Source organism: Gracilinanus agilis, chromosome 1 (genome assembly GCF_016433145.1).
Source record: "Gracilinanus agilis isolate LMUSP501 chromosome 1, AgileGrace, whole genome shotgun sequence".
NCBI lineage: Eukaryota > Metazoa > Chordata > Mammalia > Didelphimorphia > Didelphidae > Gracilinanus > Gracilinanus agilis.
Genome location: NC_058130.1, coordinates 712,274,033 through 712,299,336, shown reverse-complemented (window position 1 = coordinate 712,299,336; position 25,304 = coordinate 712,274,033). Strand labels below are relative to the sequence as shown.

Sequence of the window (25,304 nt, the reverse complement as noted above, 5' to 3'; positions counted from 1 at the left end):
ACTGATCATCTCCCCTCTATTTTGATCCTACCCACCTCTATTCAAAGCCAAATACTGGTCCTTGAAAATAAACTGATATCCATCTTGTTGGATTCTACTGAGTGAGGTCTTTTGGGGAGGAAATCAAGGTACTCTGTCTTTATCATGGAAGTCTGGAGCCCTTGCCAAGGAAAGATGAGACAGGGCCATTTTCTAAAAGGGCAAGTTTCTATCCCAAATCTAAATCATCTTAGAATGGGTCCAGTCCCCAGCTTTACTTGAATCAACAAGTATATTTCATCTCACAAATCCAATATGTGGGCAGAGTACAAGATATATCATTCCAGAGGCCACTTGACAGCATGATGACACAGTCTTCATTGAAGGAATCATTGGGCTCCCCTATCTTCCAGAAGCTAGAGAAAAGAGAACAGAGTTGAAACAATTAAAGTCTTCATGCTTGGTGACCCTTCCATCTATTGACAAGTCATAAAGTCACCATCCTAAACTTTTTAGAACTAAATTTTCTTGATGACCATTTATATCATCTCCTATACCACAGCTTACTTTTCCTAGTTCTGCTCCTTCCTCTGGGTACCTCATACCCCTATCTCAGGCTTGAGAGGAAGGTAGATGGTATGGTAGATATAATTCTAGACTTGGAATCAGGAAGATCTGAGTTCAAATCCAACCTTAGACACTTACTAGCTGTAGAAATCATTTAATCTTTATCTGTTTCAGTCGTCTCATCTGTGAAGTGAGAATAACAAAACCCCCATCTCACAGAGTTGCTGAGACTATCCAGATGAGATATTTGTAAAGCAGTCTGCATAAATGCTAGTCATCAGATCTAAAAGAGATCTGTACCAGCCCATGCTATAGCAGGAACTCTGTTTTAAAATACTCACAATAAGTAGTTAGCCACGGGGCAGCTAGATGGTTCAGTGGATAGAGAGCCAGACCTGAAACTCTGGTTCAACTCTGACCTCGGATACTTCCTAGCTGTGTGACCCTAGACAAGTCACTTAACTCCAATTGGCTAGCCCTCACTTAGGAACTGCTACTAAGGATAAACTCCAGGACAGAAGGTAATGTGTTGAGTTTTTTTAATAAAATAAATAAGTTGAAGATATCCACTGTTGAGGTCTAGAGGCTTCACTGGACTGCCAAAGGAATCGATGATAGCTACCAGAACAACTCATTCCACTATGGAGCAGTCTAATCATCAGGAAGTTTTCCCTTAGTTCAGGTGGAAATCTGACTCCCTAAAACTAGTTCAATCTTCTTCCTTCTCCTCAGTCTCCAACTCGGTGACCACCACTGCCATCTTTTTCTCCTCCTCCTCCTCCTCCCCTAATTCTCTCTAAACTTACTGATTCTAGGAAGAATATTTCCCTTTACAGAAAATCATTCTCAGAACTATCTAAGTGTGACCAAGTTTTTGTTGTCCTGTGCTCTGGAGGGGATAACCCCCAGAATATTCAAGAGTTCCCAGCTTTGCACCATGCTTTGTGTCACCTAGGAGAATGCTGCCTCCTCATCCTAGTGTCTGAAGTGTCTGAAGCCTGCCACAGCCTGGTTCCAATCTACCTGGGCTGTCTTTCTTCATATCGTTCTCCCTTGAGCACTCTCCATCCTAGCCCTGAGTTTGTCTGTCCTGCACTTTCTAACCCTTGTGTGCCTGAACAGGTCATCCTCCTCCATCCCCGAAATGCACACCCCACTCAACATATTCACTGACCAACTTTACTAATGCAAAGTCTTTTTGTAAACACTTCTATTTACTTATCCATGTACATGTTGTTCCTAACACTCTTCTGCCCACACCATCTGGCTCCACAGAGAAAGTAGACAGAACCTGCCTTGAAGTGAGTAAGGAATCGTCCAACCATTTCCATTCCCCTTCAACTTTTCTGTCTGTCAGTCCCAGCCAGTATGTCCGGATTGAGCGACGGGCCTTACTCACAAAGTTCTGGAAATAGAAAGCTGAATGAGCCAACATTCAGAACACTGAATGGATCACATGGCCCAATCTCCCCTCCTTCTCTCATCGCTTCCGTTCATCCTTCTGGCTTGGGCATCTCTGCTTTTGAGAAGAACTTCCCAAGCCATTTTTTGGATTCCCAGGAACATAGCAATATCACAGATCTTGGTACTGCCAGGGACTCCTGCCTCTGCCCTGTCCACTCTCTTTCATCCCTCTGCCTGTATGATGGATCACAACAACTCCACTGGATTCTACAATTTGTGTGGTTTTGTGATGTGTGTTACATGTCTTTTTTTAAAAAACCTTTACCTTTCATCTTAGAATCAATACTGTATATTGCTTCCAAGGCAGAAGAGCAGTGAGGGCTAGGCAATGGGAGTTAAGGGACTTACGCAGGGTCACACAGCTAGAAAATGTCTGCGGCCAGATCCAAACTCAGGAACCTCTGGACCTAGACCTCCCAGACACTTCCTAGCTGTGTGATCTTGGGCAAATCATTTAACCCCAGTTGTCTAGCCCTTACTGCTTGCTCTTCTGTCTTAAAATTGATATTTAGTATCTATTCTAAAACAGAAGGTGAGATGGAGATTGAAAGACAGACAAAGAGACAGAGAAGGGCTTTACCAGACTGCCAGTGCCGTATGAAACCTGTAAGAGGGAAATAGGTTTTCAAGCATTTTGGAAGTTTAGACAGGCAGGCAGGAGCTGAGATTCCAACCTGGAACACAATGGACTCTCTAAAAGGCAGTTGGGGTTTTGAAGGAGTTGGGGGAAGCCACTGACCTGAGAGACCTATGGATTGGGGATATCTCAAAGCAATACCTGGGACCTTACAACTGCCAGGATCAAGGAGTACAGGTGGAGATTTCTGACTTGCTTGGTGGACAAGCAAAGTCAATCTCCCTGATTTTCTCTGAAGAGTTATTTGGCTGGTTCCTGTGCTCTTGGAGTATACTTGGACTACTTCTGATCAAGACCTATTGACCAACTACATGAGATCCCATTTGTCCCTTGTGTCTTAGTTGCCTATTTAATGTAGTGTAGGGATTTCCCAGATCTTCAACTTTTACCCTGTTTGATCCTCAGTGTTTTAGGTTAAGGGTGACCTCTCCCATCATCTCTAACCTTATTGTCTGTATTATACCTGTATTTCTATAATTCTTTGGTCCCAGTCCACTCACTTGTTAGTTTCATAGACTCCCAAGCTAGGTGGATCTGTGGCGGCAGTTGGTATCAACTGCCAATCCATAATTTCCCATTCCTTGTACTTTGGTGGGGTTTGTGTTTCCCCAGTTTGTTAGTTCCAGTCTATTATCCCTTTCCAAACGGTTCTCCTTCTCCCCTTTCTCTGAACCCAGTAATATTTAAGTTACTCACAAGTGTTTCTCCATAAGACACCAGTAAGGTTAGGAGTTCTTGATCTAGGCCATTTCAAAGGAAGACAACAGATCCAGAAATCTCAAATGATACACCTGAAGTCCAGGTGGTTACTTTGCTGGCATCCTTTATTCTTTCCATTTTATAATGCTACCTCTTAAGTTTTATTAAAAGAGGATGTCTTTATAATAAGCCATTAAAGAAAACAAATGCCTAAATAAGATTTGGCACCTGCCTCATTCATCGCCAATTGTTAGTCATTTATTCTTCTCCTTAATCTTATTCAAAGACTTTGCTTGGAATTTTTCTTTATGATTCATCCTACTTCCTGAATAAAGAATAAAGACTCTTTGGTTGGGTTGTGGGGCTTCAAGACAAGTTTTCATCAAAAGCTTTTAGATGTGGCTTTCATCCACCAAAGAGTTCCCTCCTTTTCTTCCTTTCATTAACCCTAGAAGGCACCTAGAAGATAACAACTCCTATTCCCAAAGAAGCACTTGAAGGCTTATGAAGCGCTTTCTTCTGAACCATCCTATAAAATAAATAGTATCAGAGTATAAGAACCGGGACTAAAATCCTGAGTTATTTGCTCCAAGCCCAAAAGGCTTTCCTTTACATTTTTTCTTTACAAACAGTTATTAAGTGCCTACTATGTTCCAGGCATGTGTGAAGGGTTTTACAAATATTGTCTCATTTTATCTTCATGACTCTAGTTGGTTGAGGCTACTAATATCTCCATTTTGCAGATGAGGAAACTGAGAAAGACAGAGGTTTAAGTGACTTATCTAAGGTCATTGAGTTAAGTGCATTCATCTAGGTTTAAACTCAGGTCTTCGAATGAGGTCACAAAGAGTGAGACATGACTAAAACAACTGAACAGCAAACTTCCTAACTCCAGGTATACGCTTTCCTGGTTTTGCAACTTATTCTCTATGTGATATTAAAAGCAGCATTTCTTGGGGCTTTAAGTTCCATCTCAATAGATGATGGAAATGGCCTCAATGACATCTAAAACCCCTTCCTGCTCTAAATCTATAATCCTAAATCCTAAAAATAATGACAATAACAATAATAATAATAATCTGCACCCACCCAGTACCTGAGATCTAGCCTACTCTATAGAGATGAGAGAGATGTCATCAGCACCTCTAATAGCCAAGAGTAGACAATGACTAAGACAATATAACAGGGCAGCCAAGGGGCACCATAATATAGAGTGCAGCCCCTGCAGTCAAGAAGTCTTTTTTTTTTTTGTCTTTATAAAAGTTGTTTTTTAGTAGCAGATTACAAAATTCAAGTTTTCTGCTTCTTTTTTATTTTTTAGAAAAATTTTCCATGGTTACATGATTCGTGTTCTTACTTTCCCCTTCACCCCACCATACCCCGCCCATAAATGACGCATATTTCTACTGGTTTTAACATGTGTCATCTATTTCCATATTATTGATAGTTGCATTGGTGTGGTCCTTTCAAGTCTACATCCCCAATCCTGTGTAAGAATGAAATTTGAGAGATGCCATCTTTAAGTATATATATGTATTTTCTATGGACATGTGGAAATTATCAAACTACATTTCCCATGGTCCAACAGGTTTCTGGTTCCGGTTCTTTGGGCGTGGGGACGCCTACGTCTCCATGCAGAGAACAGTTTAAATCTCTTGGGTTAGGAGGGAGTGGCCCTCTTGGCCAGCAGACTCAGGAAGAGACGGGAGATAATAATGGCTGGGGCGGCAGTTTTGAATTCTTACAAGCGTGTGGTCTAATGACTTTATCTATCAGCATGGCTTTAATTAAATTACTAATATATATATATTTATCTCAGCCCTTATTATTTTTCATCTTTATAATTTTGGCAACCTTACAAAGTTTGGAAATCGAATTCTCAATTTTCCAGATAGCCTTTCAGAAACGATAGACATGCCTGCTTTTTGGCTGTCTGGCTCAGCTTTTTGGGGCAATTTTTTAAAAAAGGAAAGTGGCTTTCCTTGCCATGCTTTTGCTAAAAGCAACAGCACGTTTTTGCCTCAGGTGGGACTTGGCCAGCCAGTCCAGCCCAAACCACCTTGGGAGGTCAGGCCAGCCGATTCTGGCTTTTGGCTTTAAAACTAAAATGCCGGAGCCCAGCCAGTGTGTCTCTGCCACCGATCTCCTGACTCCTGACTTGATCTCCATTCCTGCCATGCCACAAGCCTGCAAGCGTCCCGGTGATTCTTCTTCGATCCTGCCGCTGGTGCTGCTAATCCTGCTAGTTCCAGAACCCCGAGCCCCAACATCGATGACCCCCCGGCTGCTGCTTTTGCCGAGATCGTAGACTTCCACCACTGCTCCTTAGGATTTGGTATTGTCCCCACTACCCCCTCTCTTGGTTTGGTAATGGCCTGCATTCTAACCCTCCACGTGTTTCCCTAAAGACCTAATTTAGGCAACCCCCACCCACACAAGCTCTACAAGTGGTATTTTCTACAAAACTGACTTTAAGCTTTTTTTTCTAGCCCTGAGCCCATGACCCGACACCACGTGGACCTAGCTTTTACCCTTAATCGGGCCGCATGGCCTATTCACCCCCATACCTGCTCAGAACTTTGAACTGAGAGCAAAGGCTGATTACAATAAAAAAAAAACTCCTTAAACTCAGCAGAACTCAATCAAAAGAACCTTAAATTGAACAAGGGGTGAACTTTTAAACCTCGGAACTGAATGAGTTTTATTTATGTTTTAAAGAGACTATCTTACTGTATTTTGCTAATTAGTTTTGTAAATTAATCTTGTTTATTTCATTGATTTTCCAGTTGCACTGAATCATTTTAAGTTAATGAAGTTTGTGGCTGCTAGATTAATTATGTTATGATTTTATTGTAACTCCCAAATAATGAGAAAAAATCTATTAGAACTGTTAAGAGGTTTTGACCAGCTTGTTACTCTTAATACTCACATTATATTTCCTACACATTTTTTTTTAAACCCTTGTACTTTGGTGTATTGTCTCATAGGTGGAAGATTGGTAAGGGTGGGCAATGGGGGTCAAGTGACTTGCCCAGGGTCACACGGCTGGGAAGTGGCTGAGGCCGGGTTTGAACCTAGAACCTCCTGTCTCTAGGTCTGACTCTCACTCCACTGAGCTACCCAGCTGCCCCTTCCTACACATTTTTAATGTTGTAACTTGCCTTATGTATACTGTATTTATAAGAGCACATGTCTTTTTAAAAATTTATTCTGTCTTGGTAAAGAACCTTGAAAGTTTCCATGCTTTGAGAATTACCTTGTAATTTTACAAGAGGTCTTACTTTAAATCCTTAAGAATTGTTGTCTTAAAGGATAAAGCTTTATATATTTTATTATAAGAGAAATTATTGCCTTAAATGGGTAGAAGCATTTCCTACCCAGGATTTTTAAAAACAGGAAGCCAAGGAGCTCCTGTATATTCTTATCTGAGGATAATTTAGACCAGAAGGTTTCTTTTTTTAAATATCAGATTTTGCTATGGAAGCAATAACAGGGTTTGTTGAGAAACTCTTAGCCAAGATTTAAAAGTTGTAACAAGTAAATGATTTTAAATATTGTTTATTGTTTTAAAATGTGCTATTGGAAATAATGGTACTCTATTTGAATGTGCACTGTTAATCTGCTATTTGTAAGATCCATTTACACTCACAAAATGAAAACCTCATTTTGGGGTAACATAACCCTTCTAGTTCTAAGCTATATATGTTTTTTTGATTTTTAAAACATTTTTTTATGAGAGCAATTGATTTTTCCTTTTTCTCATCTTGTACTGGAAGTACATATATAATCATTATTTATCCTTTTTCTGATTCTACAGCAAATACCTGAGCCTATAGGACTGTGATTAAATTCCTTTCTGTCTTTCATAGAATCTGTCTGATTCTATGAAAAGGGAACATGAGAGCTGTTAATAGTGCTAAAGAAAGCACATGGTCAGACACTTGACTGACTAAGATCTGCATAATTGTAGCAGTTCTATGCCAATACTTTAGGACTTGGAAATTGGGGTTTGAGTCCTGGAGTCCCAGTCTTTTCTAAAACTTTAGAGGACGTGGGTCCCCTTGACTTAGATTCCTAGAAAGCACCTAAGATTGGTTATTTATTTGGCTCAGTTCCCTGAAAAGCTGATGATAAGTCAGATCAGAGAGAGACATTTTCCTTAAGTACTGGCCCTGAATGGGTAATTGCAAACTGCTGAATTCACTTTAATTGGGCTTTTATTTAAAGGTCTAAGTTTATTTTCCCCAGATTTTTTGCATATTTTACATTTCATTCACAAGTTAATTTTTTCTTCTTTTTTCTTGAATTTTATTCTTTGTATTTTGCCAATTGATTTCATATACCCCCAGGACTCAGCCACTCATCCTTAGCTGACCTGAGGTACCCTTTTTAAGAAAAAAAGGTGTGTTTAAGATTTACCTCAGAGGGATATCTGTTAAGTTTTTTAAAATTCGATAATGTAAAAATATATGTATATTTAACTCTTTTAGGAGTAATTTCAGGGGGAATTGTATAAATCTTAGAAGAAAATGTATGTTTTGTAATCTATAATGTAAAGTTTAAATTCTTTTGAAAATAATTTCAGGATAAGGATCTTGCCATCTCCCCAGAATCCAGACGACGAACCTGTTTGGTGAAGACACCATGAAGATGTCTGAAAAGCTTTCACTGTACCATGAAGACCAAATTTTGAACTTTGGGGTGCAGTTGATTGAACTATGGGGAGTTGAAATTGAGTTGTATATATTGTTCTAATTGTACACTGTTATACCAATAGGGGACTGCCCCCAAATTGGTTTTTTGTCAATGCGGCTAATTTTACCCATTCATTCATCTATTTCTTTTATCCCCCAAATTCCTAAATTTTAGAAGTTGCCTATTTTTACAGGTCCAGCGAAGAAAAAGGGCTAACCTTTTTTTTGCCGGCCCTCAGGGGGAATTGTAAGAATGAAATTTGAGAGATGCCATCTTTAAGTATATATATATATGTATTTTCTATGGACACGTGGAAATTATCAAACTACATTTCCCATGGTCCAACAGGTTTCTGGTTCTGGTTCTTTGGGTGTGGGGACGCCTACGTCTCCACGCAGAGAACAGTTTAAATCTCCTGGGTTAGGAGGGAGTGGCCCTCTTGGCCAGCAGACTCAGGAAGAGACGGGAGGTAATAATGGCTGGGGCAGCAGTTTTGAATTCTTACAAGCGTGTGGTCTAATGACTTTATCTATCAACATGGCTTTAATTAAATTACTAATATATATATTTATCTCAGCCTTTATTATTTTTCATCTTTATACCTGTCCCCATCAACCTATGTGTTCAAGCAGTTGTTTTTCTTCTGTCAAGAAGTCTTAACCTCCCTGAGTCCAAATCTGGCCTCAGACCCTTACTAGCTATGTGATCCTGGGCAAGTCACTTAAGCCTGTTGGCCTCAGTTTCCTCATCTATAAAATGGACTGGAGAAGGAAATGGAAAACCACTCCAGTATCTTTGCCAAGAAAACCCAATTGGAGTTAGGAAGAGTCAGACAGAAGTGAAATAATGACAAGATAATGCAAATGGAGTCACAAAACAATCAAAAACAAATGTCATAAACTATTAAAAAACAAGAAAAAACAAGAATGGGAAAAATAGGTGGTTTAGAAGAGAAGGCATCAAGTCTGGAGTCCCAAGGACCTGAGTTTAAATCTGACCTCAGATACTTCCGTGATGTGTGACCCTGGGCAAGTCACTTAACCTGGTTTACCTAGCCCTTGACCTTCTCTGTCTCAGGACAGAAAGTAAAGGTTTAAAAACAAAAACACAAGTATGGCTCCAAAGAAGATATTTGAGATCTGAGAAGATTGTAGCCCTGTTTCTTTGCAGAGGAGGGGAGAACTTAGCAAACATCTTCCAGTTTTTTGATGCTTTGCTGAAATATTTTTCTCTTCTTTAAAAAAAATAATTCCTTATTCTAAAGTAAGGTTTTCTGAGTAGGAATAGACATACAAGAGGAAATCTAGATGAAATAGAAACAAAAGATATCAATAAAACAATGTTTTGATTGCCAACAGCAGAGCTCTGGGTGCCCTGGAGGAGCAGGAAATGACCTTCTCATTCCAATCATCCCTTCCATTTGTCCTACAATCAGTAGGTCAATTGTGAACCGGGCAGTCCTCTAGGTCACTGAGTTCACTAGAGAACAAGTGCAGGAAGTCTTAGTACTAAGGAAACATCCATTCTGTGACAAGCATTTCCTGCCCCCAATAACTCTGGAGGATTCATCAAATGAGAATTATCAGGCTCATTTCCCAGGCTAGCAACCCAAGATTTAAACAGATTAAACAGCTCTCCCAGAATCACCCAATTAGTAAGGGTCAGAGCAACCACTCAAACCCCCATCCTGTGATTCCCAATCCAGAGTTTGTCCCACTACATAAGAATAAAAACCCCTGGAATCCAAAGGTCTGGTCCATCTAAGTAAAAGATATCCCCCTTTCTCCTCCAGAGTTCTGAAATGGCTCACCTGTTCTTCACTGTCGTTGATGATGACCAGGTGGGAGTAATTCTCCATGCAAAACAGATTGGCAGCATCCCAACTCTTGGTAGTTGTAGAAAAAAAGTAGCAACTTCCCTCAAAAGGAAGCCAGTTCCTTGGACAGGACTTTCTGGCACAGCCTGAAAAACAAGATGATGTCATCTATAGGCCATTCTTGAACCCTAGCCAAGGTGGTACCAAAACAGCATCAGAGGATTTAGGACCAGAAGGACCTTAAAAATCAGCTTGTTCAATTGCCTTCTTTTCTAGGTGAGGAAACAGAGCCCAGAGAGGGAAAGGGACCTTGTGCAAGGTCACAGGGCTAATAAATCACAGGGACAAAACCCAAACCCAGAGCCTCTGAATCCTAATCCAGTATTCTTTTCCCAATACCATCGTGGCTCTCACATTCCCACCTTACCCTCCGCCCAGTCTCAGCAGTCTTTTCTCACCAATTAAATCTCGAAGCTCAGTTATGGTTCGATTGGTATCTTCTTGGATTTGATAGATGTCCTTTCTTAGCGCAGCGAGACCCCTTGGTTCAGTCACTGAAAATATGGATATATCCTGGTAAGCAGAGCTCCTTTCCAAAGACTTAGCATTCCCTTTTTTTCCTTCCCCAAAAAAGACTCTACCCTGCTCACTCTCCCAGCTTTTTATTCCTTTCCTGTATAATAATAATCACCCTCATCTCTATAGCATATAGTTTATGAGACACATTATTATATCTCTAATATCACTTGACCCTCACAGCTTCTATGGTGAGGCTTGTCAAGTATATATCCCAGATGCACAGATTGTTGGAATTGGAACAGACCTCGAAGATCATTTGGTCAAACCACACATGAAAAGAATCCCTACTCTAACATGCCTGACATTCAGCTTCCATTTGAAGAACTCCAAAGAAAGGGAAAGCATTCCAAGGCAACCCATTCCACTTTTGAAGATCTCTAACTGTTATGAGATTTTCCTGATATTAAGCCTAAAATGCAACTTGAATTCACTGCTCCTGTTCCTATCCTCTAGGACAGTGATGTCAAACCTATGGCATGTGTATCAAAGATGGCACACAGAGTGCTCTCTGTGGGCACACATGCTGCTCTCCCCCCCCCCTCCCCCAGAGTTCATTACTAGAAAAGCAAAGGGATTTGGGCAGAGCTGCTCCTTTCTGCCTCTCCACTGTGCCTGACAACATTTTTTCACATCACCCACCCCTCGGCCCAGCAGCCCAATAGGAGTGCACAGGGAGTAAGATGGGCAGCTCATAGGCAGAATTGGATGGGAGCAGAGCCCTCAGGCTACTCCCCTCCCTCTCTCTACACTCCCTGAGGACATTCCTTACTTCACCCGCCCCTCTGCCCAGCAGCCCAAAAGAAGCTCTTTCTCCCTCCCCTGTGTGGGGTAAGTAGAGGGGGACATGCCTGGCACTCAATATGGAGGTATGGCATGCAGTCTCTAAAAGGTTCACCATCACTGCTCTAGGATCTATAGAACAAACCTAATCCATGTTCTTCATTACAGTCATTCAAATACTTAAAGACTATTCTCAGTCAGGTCTTCCTGAATCTTCTCTTTTCCAGGCTATTCATCCCCAGCTTCCTCAACTGATCCTCATATGGTAGAGACCTAAGGTTCCTCACTTCTCCTCCTGGCTGTCTCTTCTGGACATTTTCCACCTTATCAATATCCTTCCTAAACTGTAATGCCTAGAACTCAGCACAACATTCAATATGTAATCTGAGCAGGACAGAGTACAAAAGAACTACCACCTCCTTATTCTTGGAACCATGCCCTTCCAAGGCAGCTCAAGAATGCCTAGGCTTTTTCAGGTGTGAAGTCATATCTAACCTGAAATTCAAAAACCCATCCCCTAGGTCTTTTTCAGACAAATTAGAATTTAATCCTGTCTCCCCAACCCTGAATTTGTCAGGTTTATTTTCTGAATTCAAATGTAAGACTTTATACTTATCCTTATTGAATTTGATCCTATCAGATTCAGTCTAACACTCCAGTCCAGCAGTTGTCAGTGTGATCCATAAATGTTTAGGAGTCCCCAAGACCTTTTCAAGAGGCTCATGAGGTCAAAATTATTTTCATAATACAGGTATTCCTTCCACATTGCAAGAGCTAGCAGTGCAGTGCGCCCACAATCTAGAAAATCTATGAAAAATCTTTTGGCCTTCCTGGAGAAGTCTGAATTTTTTTTCCTTTATAAGATGTTTACAATACATTATTGTGAGCATAGAACCACAATTCTTTTATAACAAATTGAATTTTAAGGAAAGAATTATGTAGCTGTTCATTATGTTATTAAATTTATTAAATTAATGAATATACCTACTGCACAGACAATATCATACATAAAAGTACATATATTTTATGCATTTGTTATTTAAACTTTTTAAAATATTTCCACATTTCTAGCCTTTGTGTATCATCTTGCTGGCTTTTTCATTCTTTTTGCAAACTATCTTTTTATTCAATTTAACTTTTGAAAAGAAATTGTGTGTGTTTATGATATTAAAAGATTAAAAAGTTGTATTATAAAATATTAAACATATGTTATGCATTTCTGAGTTTCTAAACTTTTTCTGTATCATCTGCTGGCCTTCATGTGCCATCTGCGGATTCCACAAAACAAAACAAAAATTCTCTTTTTATTTCTTATGTTGACCGGTGATATATCAAAACCACAATGGCGACAATTGTAATGTGGAAGGGATACTTGTAATACTAAAATGCTATTTGCCATTTTTGCTCTTACTCATGAGTATACAATAGAATTTTCTAGAGGCTGGATGACCAGTGAATTAAAGATTTAACTGCAAGAAAACTGAGTTGGTATTGCATCTATAGAATCAACTTGTCAAGTTCAAAGAAGATATCCACAATTATCTGAAGTCTATCAAAATATTCCTCCCTTTTCCAACTATATATGTGGCAAGGTTGGATTTTCTTTGTATACTCTATCTGAAATAACACATCACAATAATCTGAATACCGAGCAGATATGAAAATCCTGCTATCTCTTATTAAGCAGACATTAAAGGGAAATGGGAAAATGTAAAACAATACCACTCTTCTCGTGAAGTTTTTGCTTTAGGAAGCATAACTATTTTTCTATTTAAAGTGTTATTTATTTTAACATATGATAGGTCTATTATTGTTATTTTGTGAATTAGTATTTTAAAACTTTATTTCAGTATCTAACACAACAATTTTTGATAGAATCCCACAAAAACAAAAGTTCTTTGAAAACCTCAATAATTCTAAAGAGTATAATGGGATCCTGGGACAAAAAGATTTGCTAATCACTGCTCTAAACAGCAGGATCATTTGGATCCTACTACTGTTATCTAAAGCATGATTTATCCCTTTCAGACTTGTCATCTGCAAACTTGATGAGTGCATCTAACTTATTTTATAAATGAAGAAAATTGAGACTGGTTAAATGATTTCCTCAAGTTCATACAGCTAATACAGAACATAGAATCCTAACCCAAGTCTTCCAAATACCAAATCCAATGGTCTTCCATTGTATCCACATTGAAGAATCCACATCCTCCTTCTATTTCCAAAAAGTAGGGTGGCTTGACTAACACAAGATGCCTTACCCACCCCCAGCTCTCCACTTCCCTCCCTCAACTGTTTTGGCCACTTATCTCTCATTGTGCTTTAGCTTCTCTCCCAATTAAATAAAAAGTAGACTGTTTGAGAGGAAACCTCTTTGAGGGAAAAACAAGAAAAGAAAAAGCTGGAGGGAGGGCAGGATTTTGTAGTAAGTATTTCTAATAAAGGACAAAATTCTCAAATATATAAAGGACTAAGTCAAATGTGTAAAAATAAAAGTCATAAAAATATATAATCAAAGGGTATAAATAGGCAATTTTCAGATGAAGAAATCAAAGCCATCTTTAGTCTTTTGAAAAAGTATTCTAACTCAATCCTGATTAAAAAAATACAAATTAAAATAACTCTGAGGTCCCACTTCACACCTATTAAATTGGCTAAAATGATGGAAATGGAAAATGACAGGTATCAGAGGGAATGCGGGAAAATTGGGACAGTAATACACTGTCGGTGGATTCATGATCTGATCCAACCATTCTAGAAAGCCCTATGGAACAATGCTCCAAAAACTCCAAAACTGAGTATGCCCTTTGATTCACCAATACCATTACTAGGGATCAAATATAGGGGGAAGGAGCCTACTTATACAAAAATATTTATTGTAGCTCTTTTTATGGTAGCAAATAATTGGGAACTGAAGGATTGTCCGTCAATTGGGGAATGACTAAACAAGTTGTGGTATATGATTATAATGGAACACTATTGTACTATAAGAAATGACAAGGAGGATGATTTCAGAAAAATCTAGAAAGACTTAAATGAACTGATCCAAAGTGAAATGAGCAAAACCAGAAGAACATTGTACACGGTGACAGCAATATTTTTGGATAAGCAACTGTGAATGAAGTGATGCAAGACAATCCCAGAGACTCATGATGAAAAAATGGCATTTGCCCTCAGAGAAAGAACTGATGGAGTCTAAATGCAGACTGAAACATACTATTTTTCATTTTCTTTCTACTTTTTTTATTTGAGATCTCTTCCACAAAATGACTAATATGGGAAAATGCTTTGCATGATTTCACATGTAAAATCTATATCAGATGTAAAATGCTTATCATCTCAGGGAGTTTGGGGAGAGGGTGGGAAAGACAGAGAGAATTTGGAGTGCAAAACTTTTTTTTAATGAATGTTTAAAAAATTGGTTTACATGTAATTGGGAGGTAGAAATGTTTTATAAACCCTTACCTTCCATCTTAGAATTAGTATTGTGCATTGATTCTAAGGCAGAAGAATTGTAAGGGCTAGGCAATGGGATTAAGTAACTTGCCCAGGGTCACATAGCTAGGAAGTGTCTGAGGTCACATTTGAACCCAGGACCTCTCATCTCTAGGCCTGGCTCTCTAACCACTGAGCTACCTAGCTGCCCAAAAAATGTATTTTTTAAGAGAGTGAATAGAGGGTTTAAGCCTTACTCTTCAGGGAGGATAACCTCTCTCTAAAAGAAGGTTTGGATTTCTTCTTGGCCTTTCCTCCCCTGGATCAGCACTTTCAACTTTGTTGTTCTTCTTCAGTTGTTTCCAATTCTTCAAGACCCATTTGGAGTTTTCACAGCAAAGATATTATTTCCTTCTCCAGTCCATTTGACAGATGAGGAAACTGAGACAAATAGAGTTAAGTGACCAGAGTCATACACCAAGGAGGTATCTGAAGTGGGATTTGAACTCTGCTCTTTCTGACTCCAATACCAGTGATTCTATCTACTCTGCCACCTAGCTGCCTCCACCTATAGCACCAGAGACCAAACAGAAGCTTTTGAACACTGATTCTCAGTTTCAACTATCATCTCTATGCAGATACCTTCAAAATCGCTGCCACCAGCCCTTTCCTCTCTCTGAACTCCATATACATCTTCAACAGCCTATAAGACATCTTCCCCTAGATGCCCCACTCTCTGGCACCTCAAACTTATCCTGTCCGGAACTGGGTTCATTATCTTTCCCCCTAGGAAAAGGTACTAAAGTAGGTAGAGCACTGGAGTCATTAAGACCAAGTTCAAATCCAGCCTTACATACTTACCAGCAATGACCCTGAGCAAGTTGGCTAATCTCTATTTGCCTCTGACTCCTCAACTGGAGATGGAGATGGAGGAGTATCTACCTCCCAGAGTTGTAAGAATTAAATGAAATAATACTTGTCCAATGCTTTGGCACATAGTAGGCAAATGCTTTTTTCTTCCTTTCTTCCTTCCTTCTTCTAATTTTGTTCGCCTTTGACTGAAAAGAGATTCACCAATTCAATAAGAGGGAAAACCATTTACCAGCCCTCCCATTTTGAAAGTATGGATGCTCGCTTTTGTTTTTTTCTCTCTCTTATTTCTCATATACATTTATATTTATTATATACATTTATTTTTATTTTATGTATATTTAAATTTATTGTATATATTTATATTTGTTTTCTATGTATTTGTATTTATTATATATATTTACATATATACACATATAAACAATCCCTACTTGTAAATATATATATATGCATGCATATATGTATGTATGTATGTATGTATGTATGTATATATATGCTTGCAAGCAGGGACTATCTTTTTTTCCTTTCTTTTTATCCTCAGTGCCTAGTACAAATATCTGGCACCACAGTTAAATACTTGAAAAATGCTTGATGGTAAAGAAAAGATACTTTAGATTTGACAAGCTTTGAAAGATAGACATTTACATGATTAGAGAAAAGGGAAATGTTATATTCTTGGAAGATGGATTCAACAAAGGCACAGATGGAGAAATGAACACAGCTTTTTTAGGATTCAATATGTAAATTAGTCTGACTGGAATAGAGTGTTCTAATAGGAGCGGATGAGAAATTAAGATTGAAGAAGAGGGCTTTAAATGCCACACTAAGGAGTTTAGCCTTTGTTCCAAAGGCTAAGGAGAAGAGTGGAAGGATTTGACTAGAGCGGGTCATGAGGAAGATGAATCTGCTAATACCTTCCTTCTGCTGTTTGCCTCCAATTTATCTATACAAATCTTATTTATACATAGTTGTTTTCATATTGTCTTCCCTATTAGACTGTCAGCTCTTTGAAAGCAGAGCTTGTCTTTTGCCTTCCTCTGCATTCCCAGGGCTTAGTACAGTGCCTTAATAAATGCTTGTAGATTTGACTGATCTGTGTAGGAGGAAATGGAAGATGAGAGAGATGAGAGGAAGTGAAAAATATTAAGATCATGGTAAGCAGAAGTGTAACTGAACTTCCTTTCCATCACCAAAAAATCATCCAACCAGATCCAGAGGCCAGAAGAGAAGGCCAAAGTTAAGTTTCTTAGACAATCTGTAATCCTAGATGGATATTAGCTGGTACCCTATTTCTGTTGAGAACACTTCTATCCTTCCCAGTCATACACTAAGTAGTTTAGCCCTTGTTCCACAGGGTAAGGAGAATAGTAGAAGTATTTGACAAGAGCAGGTCATTAGGTTGGACCTACTAATGCCTTGCTTCTGCTATTTGCCTACAATATATCTCTACGTATCATATTTGTACATAGTTGTTTCCATATGGTCACCCCTACTAGACTGTCAGGGTTACTTCAACTCTTTCCAATCCCTCATACCTATAACTAGTCAGTTGCCAAGTTTCCTTGATTCCATCTGTACAACATTTCCAAATGTGCCTGAGAACATTGCTTTCATCACCTGCCCCTCTGCCCAGAAGCTCAATGGGAGCACTTCCTCCATCCCCTGTCTGGGGTAAGCGGGTGAATCACCTGCAGCTTGAGGGCTGCAGCTTGGGCACTCAGTCTCTAAAAGGTACACCATCACTGAGACAATTTCAAGAGTCAACTCATCTTCCTGTATCAGGTCTCTCCAATCTATCTTCCATGTTGCTGCTGTATAAATGGAGATTTTGAACCTTCCCCCATAAATCCCTTGGTATTTCCCAAAATTCCCTTTAATATCTCCTGCGCCTTCAACATTTGTGTGGTCACGTTATTTATAGTTTGCTGTAATTCCTCCCTCTTCCTCTTTTGCTCTTGGGAGCGGGCTAGTTAGTACCTTCTAGTTTGTTCTTTTTGTTAGTTTATTATTAATAAAATTTTATAAAATATAATATTTAGCATTTTACATATTAATTTTAATCTCCACACTACCAAAGTAATATTCCTAAAGCACAAATATCATTTCCTCCCCAATAAACTCCTGCAGCTCCATGTTATATCTAGAGTCAAATAGAGATTCTTCTGCTTAGTACTGAAAGCCTTCCTAACCTAGCTCCAACCTTGCTATATACATTATCTCCCTTCACACACTATAATTCAGTCAAACTAAACTTTTTTCTGTGCCTCCAACATAGTACTTTATCTCTCATCTCCATGTCTTTGTGTAGGCTTTCCTCGTGCCTAGAATGAACTCTCTCCTCACATCCACCTCTCAGAATTCCTAATTTAATTCAAAACTCAATTCAAACATCACCTCCTCCAGGAAACATTTTCTGATCTCTTAGTGTTTCCTCCTTCCCTCTCCCCTCCCAAAACAAATCAGCTGATATCTGTTTTGCATAGTCTATATGTAATTATGTTATCTCCAGAATGTAAGCTTCTTGAGGGCAGGGATTGTTTCCTTAATGTTATCATAGTGCTTAGTAGAATGCCTGGCATGTGGCAAGTACTTAAGAAATCCTTGTAGATCTATTGCCTAATTGACTCATCATTCATTATCCACTCTACCTGCTGAAAGGTTGCTTTCTTTAGTTCTTCTACTATCATCTGGGCTGGGGAAGAAAACTACTTGAATTTCCTCTCATCACAGGACTTGGAATCAGGAGACTTGTGACATTCACAAGATTTCCAAAGGGGTCCATCTGTGTTGCACAAAAAAGAGCCCTGCTCTGGCTTGTCAAAGGCTTTCCTAAAATAAGGTGCCCCGAATTGAGCACAGCAATCCAGATAAGGCCAGGCAGATTATTGTGGAATGATCATCTTCCTTGTTCTGGACCCCTCACTTCTTTGATTGCAGCAAAGGATAGCACTCTCCTTTTTTGCTTCCAAGTCGCACTTGATGACTTTTATTGAATTTGAAGTCTACTAAAGCCCCCAATCATTTTTGCAGAGAAATTGGCTGTAACTCCCCCATTCTCTGTTTGTGAGGCTAATTTCTTAAAGCCAAGCACAGACTTTTACATTTGCTCCTAATGAAAGGGATCTCGTTCATATTGGCCTGTTGTTCTGACCTATGGGATAATTTTGTATCTTGGCTCTGGCATCCAGTGCGTTAGCTGGCCCTTCCAGTTCTGTGTCCCCTACAAATCAATAACCATGCAAACAATTCCTTCATCCAAGTCATCGATAAAAAAGTTGAATAGAATAGAGCCTGTGATTCTATTTTGAAAATGTTAGGATCCCATACCTTGGAGCCAGAAGAGACCTCAAAGATCATCATGTATGATTCTTTCATTTTACACTTCAGGAAGATTTAAATGATTTGCCAAAGTCACATGGGTACTAAGTAGAGTAACTGAGATTCAAGCCTAGATCTAATGATTCCTAATCCAATCCTCTTTCCCCTGAAACACATTTTGTCCCTGAGCTTCAGTTCCATATATGTAAAATTGGGATAATGGCATTTGTTCTACCTACATCACAATGCTATTGGGAGAAAAGCATTTTGTAATCCACAAAAGATAAAAACTGTTGCCATTATTAATATTTGCTACCTGCCTTGACTCTCATATCCTTCCCTGACTCTCTGCCAAAGACCTCTACCAACCCTGGAATGAGGCCAGCTTCTTTGGAGCTGCATTCAGTCAGCTCCCCATGTTCATGTCCCAACTCATACTCACACTTCATTAAGGTCACAGCAAGGTTTGTCACACTCAGGAGCAGAGCTATCCCTACCAGCATACAAAGGCACACTGCCATTTTCTCCTTCCGAGTGAGTTGAAAGATCTTTCTCTTCTGGCTGGGTTCAGGTGCCTGGGTAAACTGGAACCCTTGGCTGGGCTGAGGTACCTGGAATCCTTGACCAGAATGGAACACCTGGCTGGTCTGGAGTAACTGACTTGACTGGAAGCCCTGGATAGGTGGAAGACCAAGGTCAGCTGTGAAAAACAAAAGATGCCAAAGCTTTAGGCCAAGAGGAGAATGGCTCTTCAGGTCTCTATTGAAGGAAAGAGGAAGGAATCAGAGGATCACATTTATTCCAGAGATGGAAGAGACCTTAGAGCCATGTTGATACACCTATGGCACATCGGCCTGAGGGGGATGCTCCCTTCCCCCTCTGTGAGTGCCAGAGAACATGTCTCCCATCACCTGCCCCTCTCTGCCCTGCAGCCCAATGGGAATATTTCCTCCCTCCCCTATCTAGGGAGGTAGGGGGGACTCACATGCAGTATGAGGGTTGCAGCTTGGGCAGTTGGTCTCTAAAAGGTTGGCCATCACTGCCTTAGAGAATATCTAATACAGGAGTTTTTTATTTATTTTTTTTAATTAAACCCTTACTTTCTGTCTTGGAATAAATATTGAGTATTGGTTACAAGCAAAAGAGTGTGAAGAGCTAGGCAAGAGCGGTTAAATGGCTTGCCCAGGATCACACAGCTAGGAAGTTCTGAGGCCAAATCTGAACCCAAGACCTCCCATCTCCAGGCCTAGTCCTCCATAATCTGAAGTCCGTGGACCCCAACACCTCTGTGAATAGATTTCAAGGAATCTGTGTGATTGGATAAGAAAAATTACATTTTTATTTTCACTAACCTCTAATTTAAATTTAGGACTCATTTAAAACATTTTTTTAACCCTTACCTTCTGTATTAGAATTGATACCAAGAAAGGTCTAGGCAATGGAAGTTAAGTGCCTTGCCCAGGATCACACAGCTAGGAATTATCTGAGGTCAGATTTGAACCTAGAACCTCCCATCTCTAGGCCTGGCTCTCAATTCACTGAGCCACCTAGTTTCCTCACTTCAATTATTTTTTTAATATTATTGTGAAAAGAGGTCCCTAAACTTCACTAGGGTGCCAAAGGGGTCTCAAATAAACACACACACACACACACACACACACACACACACACACACACACACACACACGAGATATTAAGAACTCTCACTTACAAATTAGAAAACTGTAGCCCAGAGGGTATAAAAGGATCTCCAATAGGCATGATATAGATGAGGTACCAGAAGCCAAAAAGTTAGTTTAAAAAGAACACTTGGGGGGGGGGAAGGCATCTGTGTGGCTCAGTCAATTGAGAGTCATGCCTAGAGATGGGAGGTCCTGGGTTCAAATCTGGCCTCAGACACTTCCTAGCTGTGTGACCCTGAACAAGTCACTTTACCCCCATTGCCTATCCCTTACCACTCTTCTGCCTTGGAGCCAATACACAGTAGTGATTCTAAGACAGAAGGTAAGGGTTTAAAATTAATTAACTGATTGATTGATTAATTGATTAAATGAATGGATGGATGGATAAATGAATGTACAAATAAATAAATAAACAGACAAATAAATAAATGAGTGGATTGCTAAATAAATAAATAAGTGATTTTATGATTGAATAAATAAGTGAAAAGAACACCTGGCAGAAGCAAGGAAATGGCACATGCAGGGACTAAAACAATGTCAGTAAAAACACCACTTCCAGGCAGCTGAACTCAGATTAAATGCAATGAACCATTTCCGCTCTAGAAAACAGATGACGTAACACACATCCCTTGTCTCAGGGGAGAAGAGGTGCAACTACAGTTACAAGATTTAGGCTACATTGTCAAACAGTTGCTTTCCAGATTTGTTATACTTAACTACTTTGTTGTGGTCCTAGTCTTCATTGTTACATGGGAAACTCCAATGGGGATTGGTGAGAAGAAATGAATGTCATGTTTTTAAGATGTAACTTTTTTAATATGGAAAGAAATGAGTGTAAGTGGTGGTCCTGAAACGATGACTCAAGAAGCTCCATACAGAAGAGAATCCAAGTGCATCTCCTTTTAGGGAATGGCAATTTGGCAGAAAAGGACAGCAAAGGGAATTCTCCCTTCCTTGGTTCTGCATCTTGTCCCTGAGGTTCTATAGCTAAGTCAGCTTTGGCTAGTGCATTTAGTCACTCATTCATTCAACAAATATTCACTAAGCCCCCACTATATTCCAGGAGACAGTTCATGGCTTGAGAACGTTGCCTCTGGTCTCCAGAACCCCTGGCTGGACCTCATAACTGTTGGGGAGATTCAGGGGCTCCAGGTGCCAGGCTTTCTGACTATAGAGCAGAGAAGAGAACCCACTAAGCAATCAGGACTCACCCATCTCTAGTGGTTGACAGGCAGGGGAGTTCAGATGCAAGTCTGTGGAAGAGAAAAAGTTTACCATGGTGACCAAGTCACTCAAATAAACAAGCCCACCTTAGACCCCTCTTGCTTCCCTCTCATCATTGCTCACAGATTTAGAGTTAGAAAATCTAACCTCTTCATTTTATAAATGGAGAAACTGAGGCCCAGAGTGAATAAATGACTTTAAAAGTATTATTGTGAAAAGAAGTCCCCAGATCTCACTAGGCTGCCAAAGGGATCTAAAACACACCAAAAAAAGTTAAGAATTCTCATTTACAAATTAGAAAACTGTGGCACAGAGAGTATTAAAGGGTCTCCCTTAGTCATGATAAAGGTAAGGTACCAGAACCCAAATGGTTAATTTAAAAAGAACACTTGACAGAAACTAAGGTCATATAGGTAGTGTGAGAGGAAGGATTTGAACCCATTTCTTCCTGGTTCTGAAACAAATGATTATAACATGTTGCTTCTTAATCACAATAGGCAAAATTTAGGGAGAAGAGGAATCTAGGGTGAGGCCAGGGAAGAGCTCAGATGGAGGGGGAAGAGGCTAATGAAGGCCTCTTGGGTGTTTCTGGTGCTTATTCCCATGCTGCCTCACAGAAACTGCCTGCTACTTACTTGTTTGAGAAGGTATGGAACTGGAAACAATGGCAAGACCCAAGCCTAGAAAAAAGGAGAGAAGAGTTACGCAGGACAAAGCCTTAACCTGGAAAGGGGATGGGAAGAGAGTGGGCCAACATCTCACCTGCTGCTTGTGAGGACTTGCTGGGAAGTGCTGGTTTCACTGCTTTCTTCCCTGGTCAAGAGAGAAATAGAGAAAAATGAAATCTCTGAGCTGAAAGGGCACTTAGACTACATCTAGTCGGGTCCATACATAAACAATATCCTCTATAAGAAACTACCTGAACTCCTCTTGAAGACCTTCAGTGATGGGGAAACTGGCCACTTCCTCCATCTACCCATCCCATTTTTGGAAAAGCTCTCCTTGGCAGGAAGTACTTTTTTATATGTAACCAAAATCTTCTCCACAATCACTGACCATTGCCTCTACTTCTGCCCTCTGAGAGAAAAGAGAATCCTAATGCCTCTTCCTCATGGGAGCCCTGCAAATTCCTGAACACAATGATCCCATTCCCCCCTGAATCTTCTATTCTCCAAGATAAGCACCCTTCATTTGAGGCCTTCGAGCAACTGAATCACTACTTTGGTGCAGTGTGCTTTGGTGGCAATTCTTTTGGGAGTGTGGTTCGGCTTGAATGACCACAGGAGTGCTTTTGAACTTGGACATTCTGTTATTCTCTGGTTCTGAGAAGGGATTGTGTAGCCTGATCTCTGGCTCTCTCTATTTGGGAACTAAGAAACCAGTTCATGGCCAGTCCCTTCCTGCTTACCCCAACTCAAAGGCTGATGACCCCCGCTTCACCAGAAACACACACACACCCCCCAAAAAACTTCCAAAATCAGCTCACCTGCTCTGGGAGGCCTTGGGGGAGCTATTGAACCTAAGGAAGAGAGTAGAAAAGATGTAGGTTTATAACTTAAGAAGCACTCAGGTGATGTAGTAACAACTAAAGCCCTGGACTTGGAGTAAAGATTTGAATTCAAATCCTGCCTCAGATACTTATTAACAATGTGAGCCTGGACAAGTCATTTCACCTCTCTTGATCTCAGTTTCCTCATCCATAAAAATGAGTTGTTATGTTTGATGGCCCCTAAGATCTCTTTCAGTTTTAACTCTATGAACCAACCTAGTTTGGTCAGTCTCCTGGTTATATAATTTCTTCTCTATTCCCTAGGCTTCCCAGGGTAGAATTCTCTATTCCCTAGACCAGTGATGGGCAAACTACTCCCCTCGGGCCAGATGGGGCCCCCTGAAATGTTCTATCCCCCTACTGCAACATTATTCCTAATCTGACCAAGACAATGAATAGGATACAATACAATGAAACTTCAAAAGAGTTGCCTTAGAAACAGACTGACAGATGAACATTTCCTTTCCTTTGGTTCCCTCTTTAAAAAGTTTGCCCATCATTGCCCTAGACAATTGTATTGAACACAGGGGTCATATGTGACCCAACCAGATTAAAATGTAATTTAGGGGCAACTAGGTGGCTCAGTGGAGAGAGAGCCAGTCCTGGAGATGGGAAGCCCTGAGTTCAAATTTGACCTTAGACACTTCCTAGCTGTATGACCCTGGGCAAGCCACTTATCCCACATTGCCTAGTCCATACCATTCTTCTGCCTTGGATACCTAGTATCAATTCTAAAACAGAAGGCCAGGATTTTTTCAATTGTAGATGAGAAATATTTAACAAAATAAATAAAAATATAATAAAACATTAGCTTCATATTTCAAAACTAAGTCAATAGGTGCTCGTGGGAATCCTTATATACAGATTACTGGCCCCCATTTCTATTTGAATTTAGCACCACTGCCCTAGGCCAGACTCTCTCTGTAAGCCTACTGTGCCTCCAAGATCAAGTATCTAGAGTTAGATCTCCAGGGAATGTAACCAATGGTATGGAGCTGGAGGATAGGTGAAGAGCAAGGGAGCTCAGGGCATACCTTCCTCTCTGGGGATACATGGAGGCTAAGTCCAAAAAGGTTTCCTCTGCTACCCTCTGGTGAGCCCACAGCTGATCATATAATGAAAGAGAAAAGGGTCTGGATTAGGAATCAGAAGATGCTGGCTCAGATCCCAGCTCTGATATATCTGATATATAACCCTCATCTTAAGGCAAATTTTTGCCCTCCTCTGGACATGTTTTCCCATTTTCCCATCTGTCAAATGAAGGAGTTAGATTAATTGAGCTCTAAGGCCCCTGCCAAGGCTAAATGGTCCAATTCACTGACATTTGAGGTGAGGGAAGGCTAGAGTTGAAGAGTTCTTTCTTTCAGGCAGTATAATCTCATTCCTCACCCCTTAGCCATCCCAGTCTTCCACCTGGGGATGGAAACTTCCTGGTCCCTGGCTTGGGAGGAAGGTCTTCTCTGGATGAAGCCATGTTCTCATAATCATCATCTTCTGGACCCTGAGCTACTCCTCCCAGAAGAAGAAAAAAAAGTTGTCACTCATGTATATTGTCATTCTAACAGCCGAGGCAGCTGTGAGAGCTGAGCTGGAACACAACAGCCCCAAACTCTCTCACTGCCCTTTGTTACTCCCAACTTTCCCTCTAAACATGCTTCCCCACCAGCCATTCCCACAGGTCCCATTCACACCATGCCCCCATTTCATATGTGGGCATCATGCAGCCCAAGGTATAGACATGCTGTCACAGAATGACACTAATATCACAACCACTAGGTCCCCTGAGCTCCAGACAAATCCTGCCTGAAAGTCATACCTGCTCGTCCTCTGAATGGGAAATCTCTATACATACTAGTGAAAGACATCACTGCCTCCAGCCAAAGAGGAGAGGAGTCAGTACAGCTCTGCTGTTCAATCCTTCAGTCGTCCAGACTTGGGCTTTTCCCCTCCCTTCCAGCACCCCTATAACCACATGCTAAGACCCACCCGGTCTCAGTTCCCCCTTTGTCA

The 25,304-nt window shown here is 40.3% G+C and overlaps 1 protein-coding gene across 1 annotated transcript; it reads right to left on the bottom strand.

Annotated features, from left to right (window-relative positions):
- Positions 1 to 262: 262 nt before the first annotated feature.
- Positions 263 to 25,159, bottom strand: CLEC17A (C-type lectin domain containing 17A). The gene is made up of 11 exons (XM_044670583.1): positions 25,147 to 25,159; positions 24,684 to 24,806; positions 23,232 to 23,264; positions 22,508 to 22,558; positions 22,381 to 22,425; positions 21,733 to 21,774; positions 19,282 to 19,539; positions 10,316 to 10,411; positions 9,852 to 10,003; positions 1,842 to 1,951; positions 263 to 395 (listed from the first exon to the last, which is right to left on the bottom strand). The coding sequence occupies exons 1-11, from the start codon at positions 25,157 to 25,159 to the stop codon at positions 263 to 265; spliced, it is 1,056 nt and encodes a 351-aa protein (XP_044526518.1).
- Between the last annotated feature and the right edge of the window lie 145 nt (positions 25,160 to 25,304).

Bases quoted from the DNA above. Each gene is read 5' to 3' on its own strand.
- CLEC17A (XM_044670583.1), bottom strand. The intron at 22,559-23,231 runs GTGAGCTGATTT...TCTCTTGACCAG, and splicing joins CCCAAGGCCTCCCAGAGCAG to GGAAGAAAGCAGTGAAACCA. The intron at 21,775-22,380 runs GTAAGTAGCAGG...TCTCTTCCACAG, and splicing joins TTCCATACCTTCTCAAACAA to ACTTGCATCTGAACTCCCCT.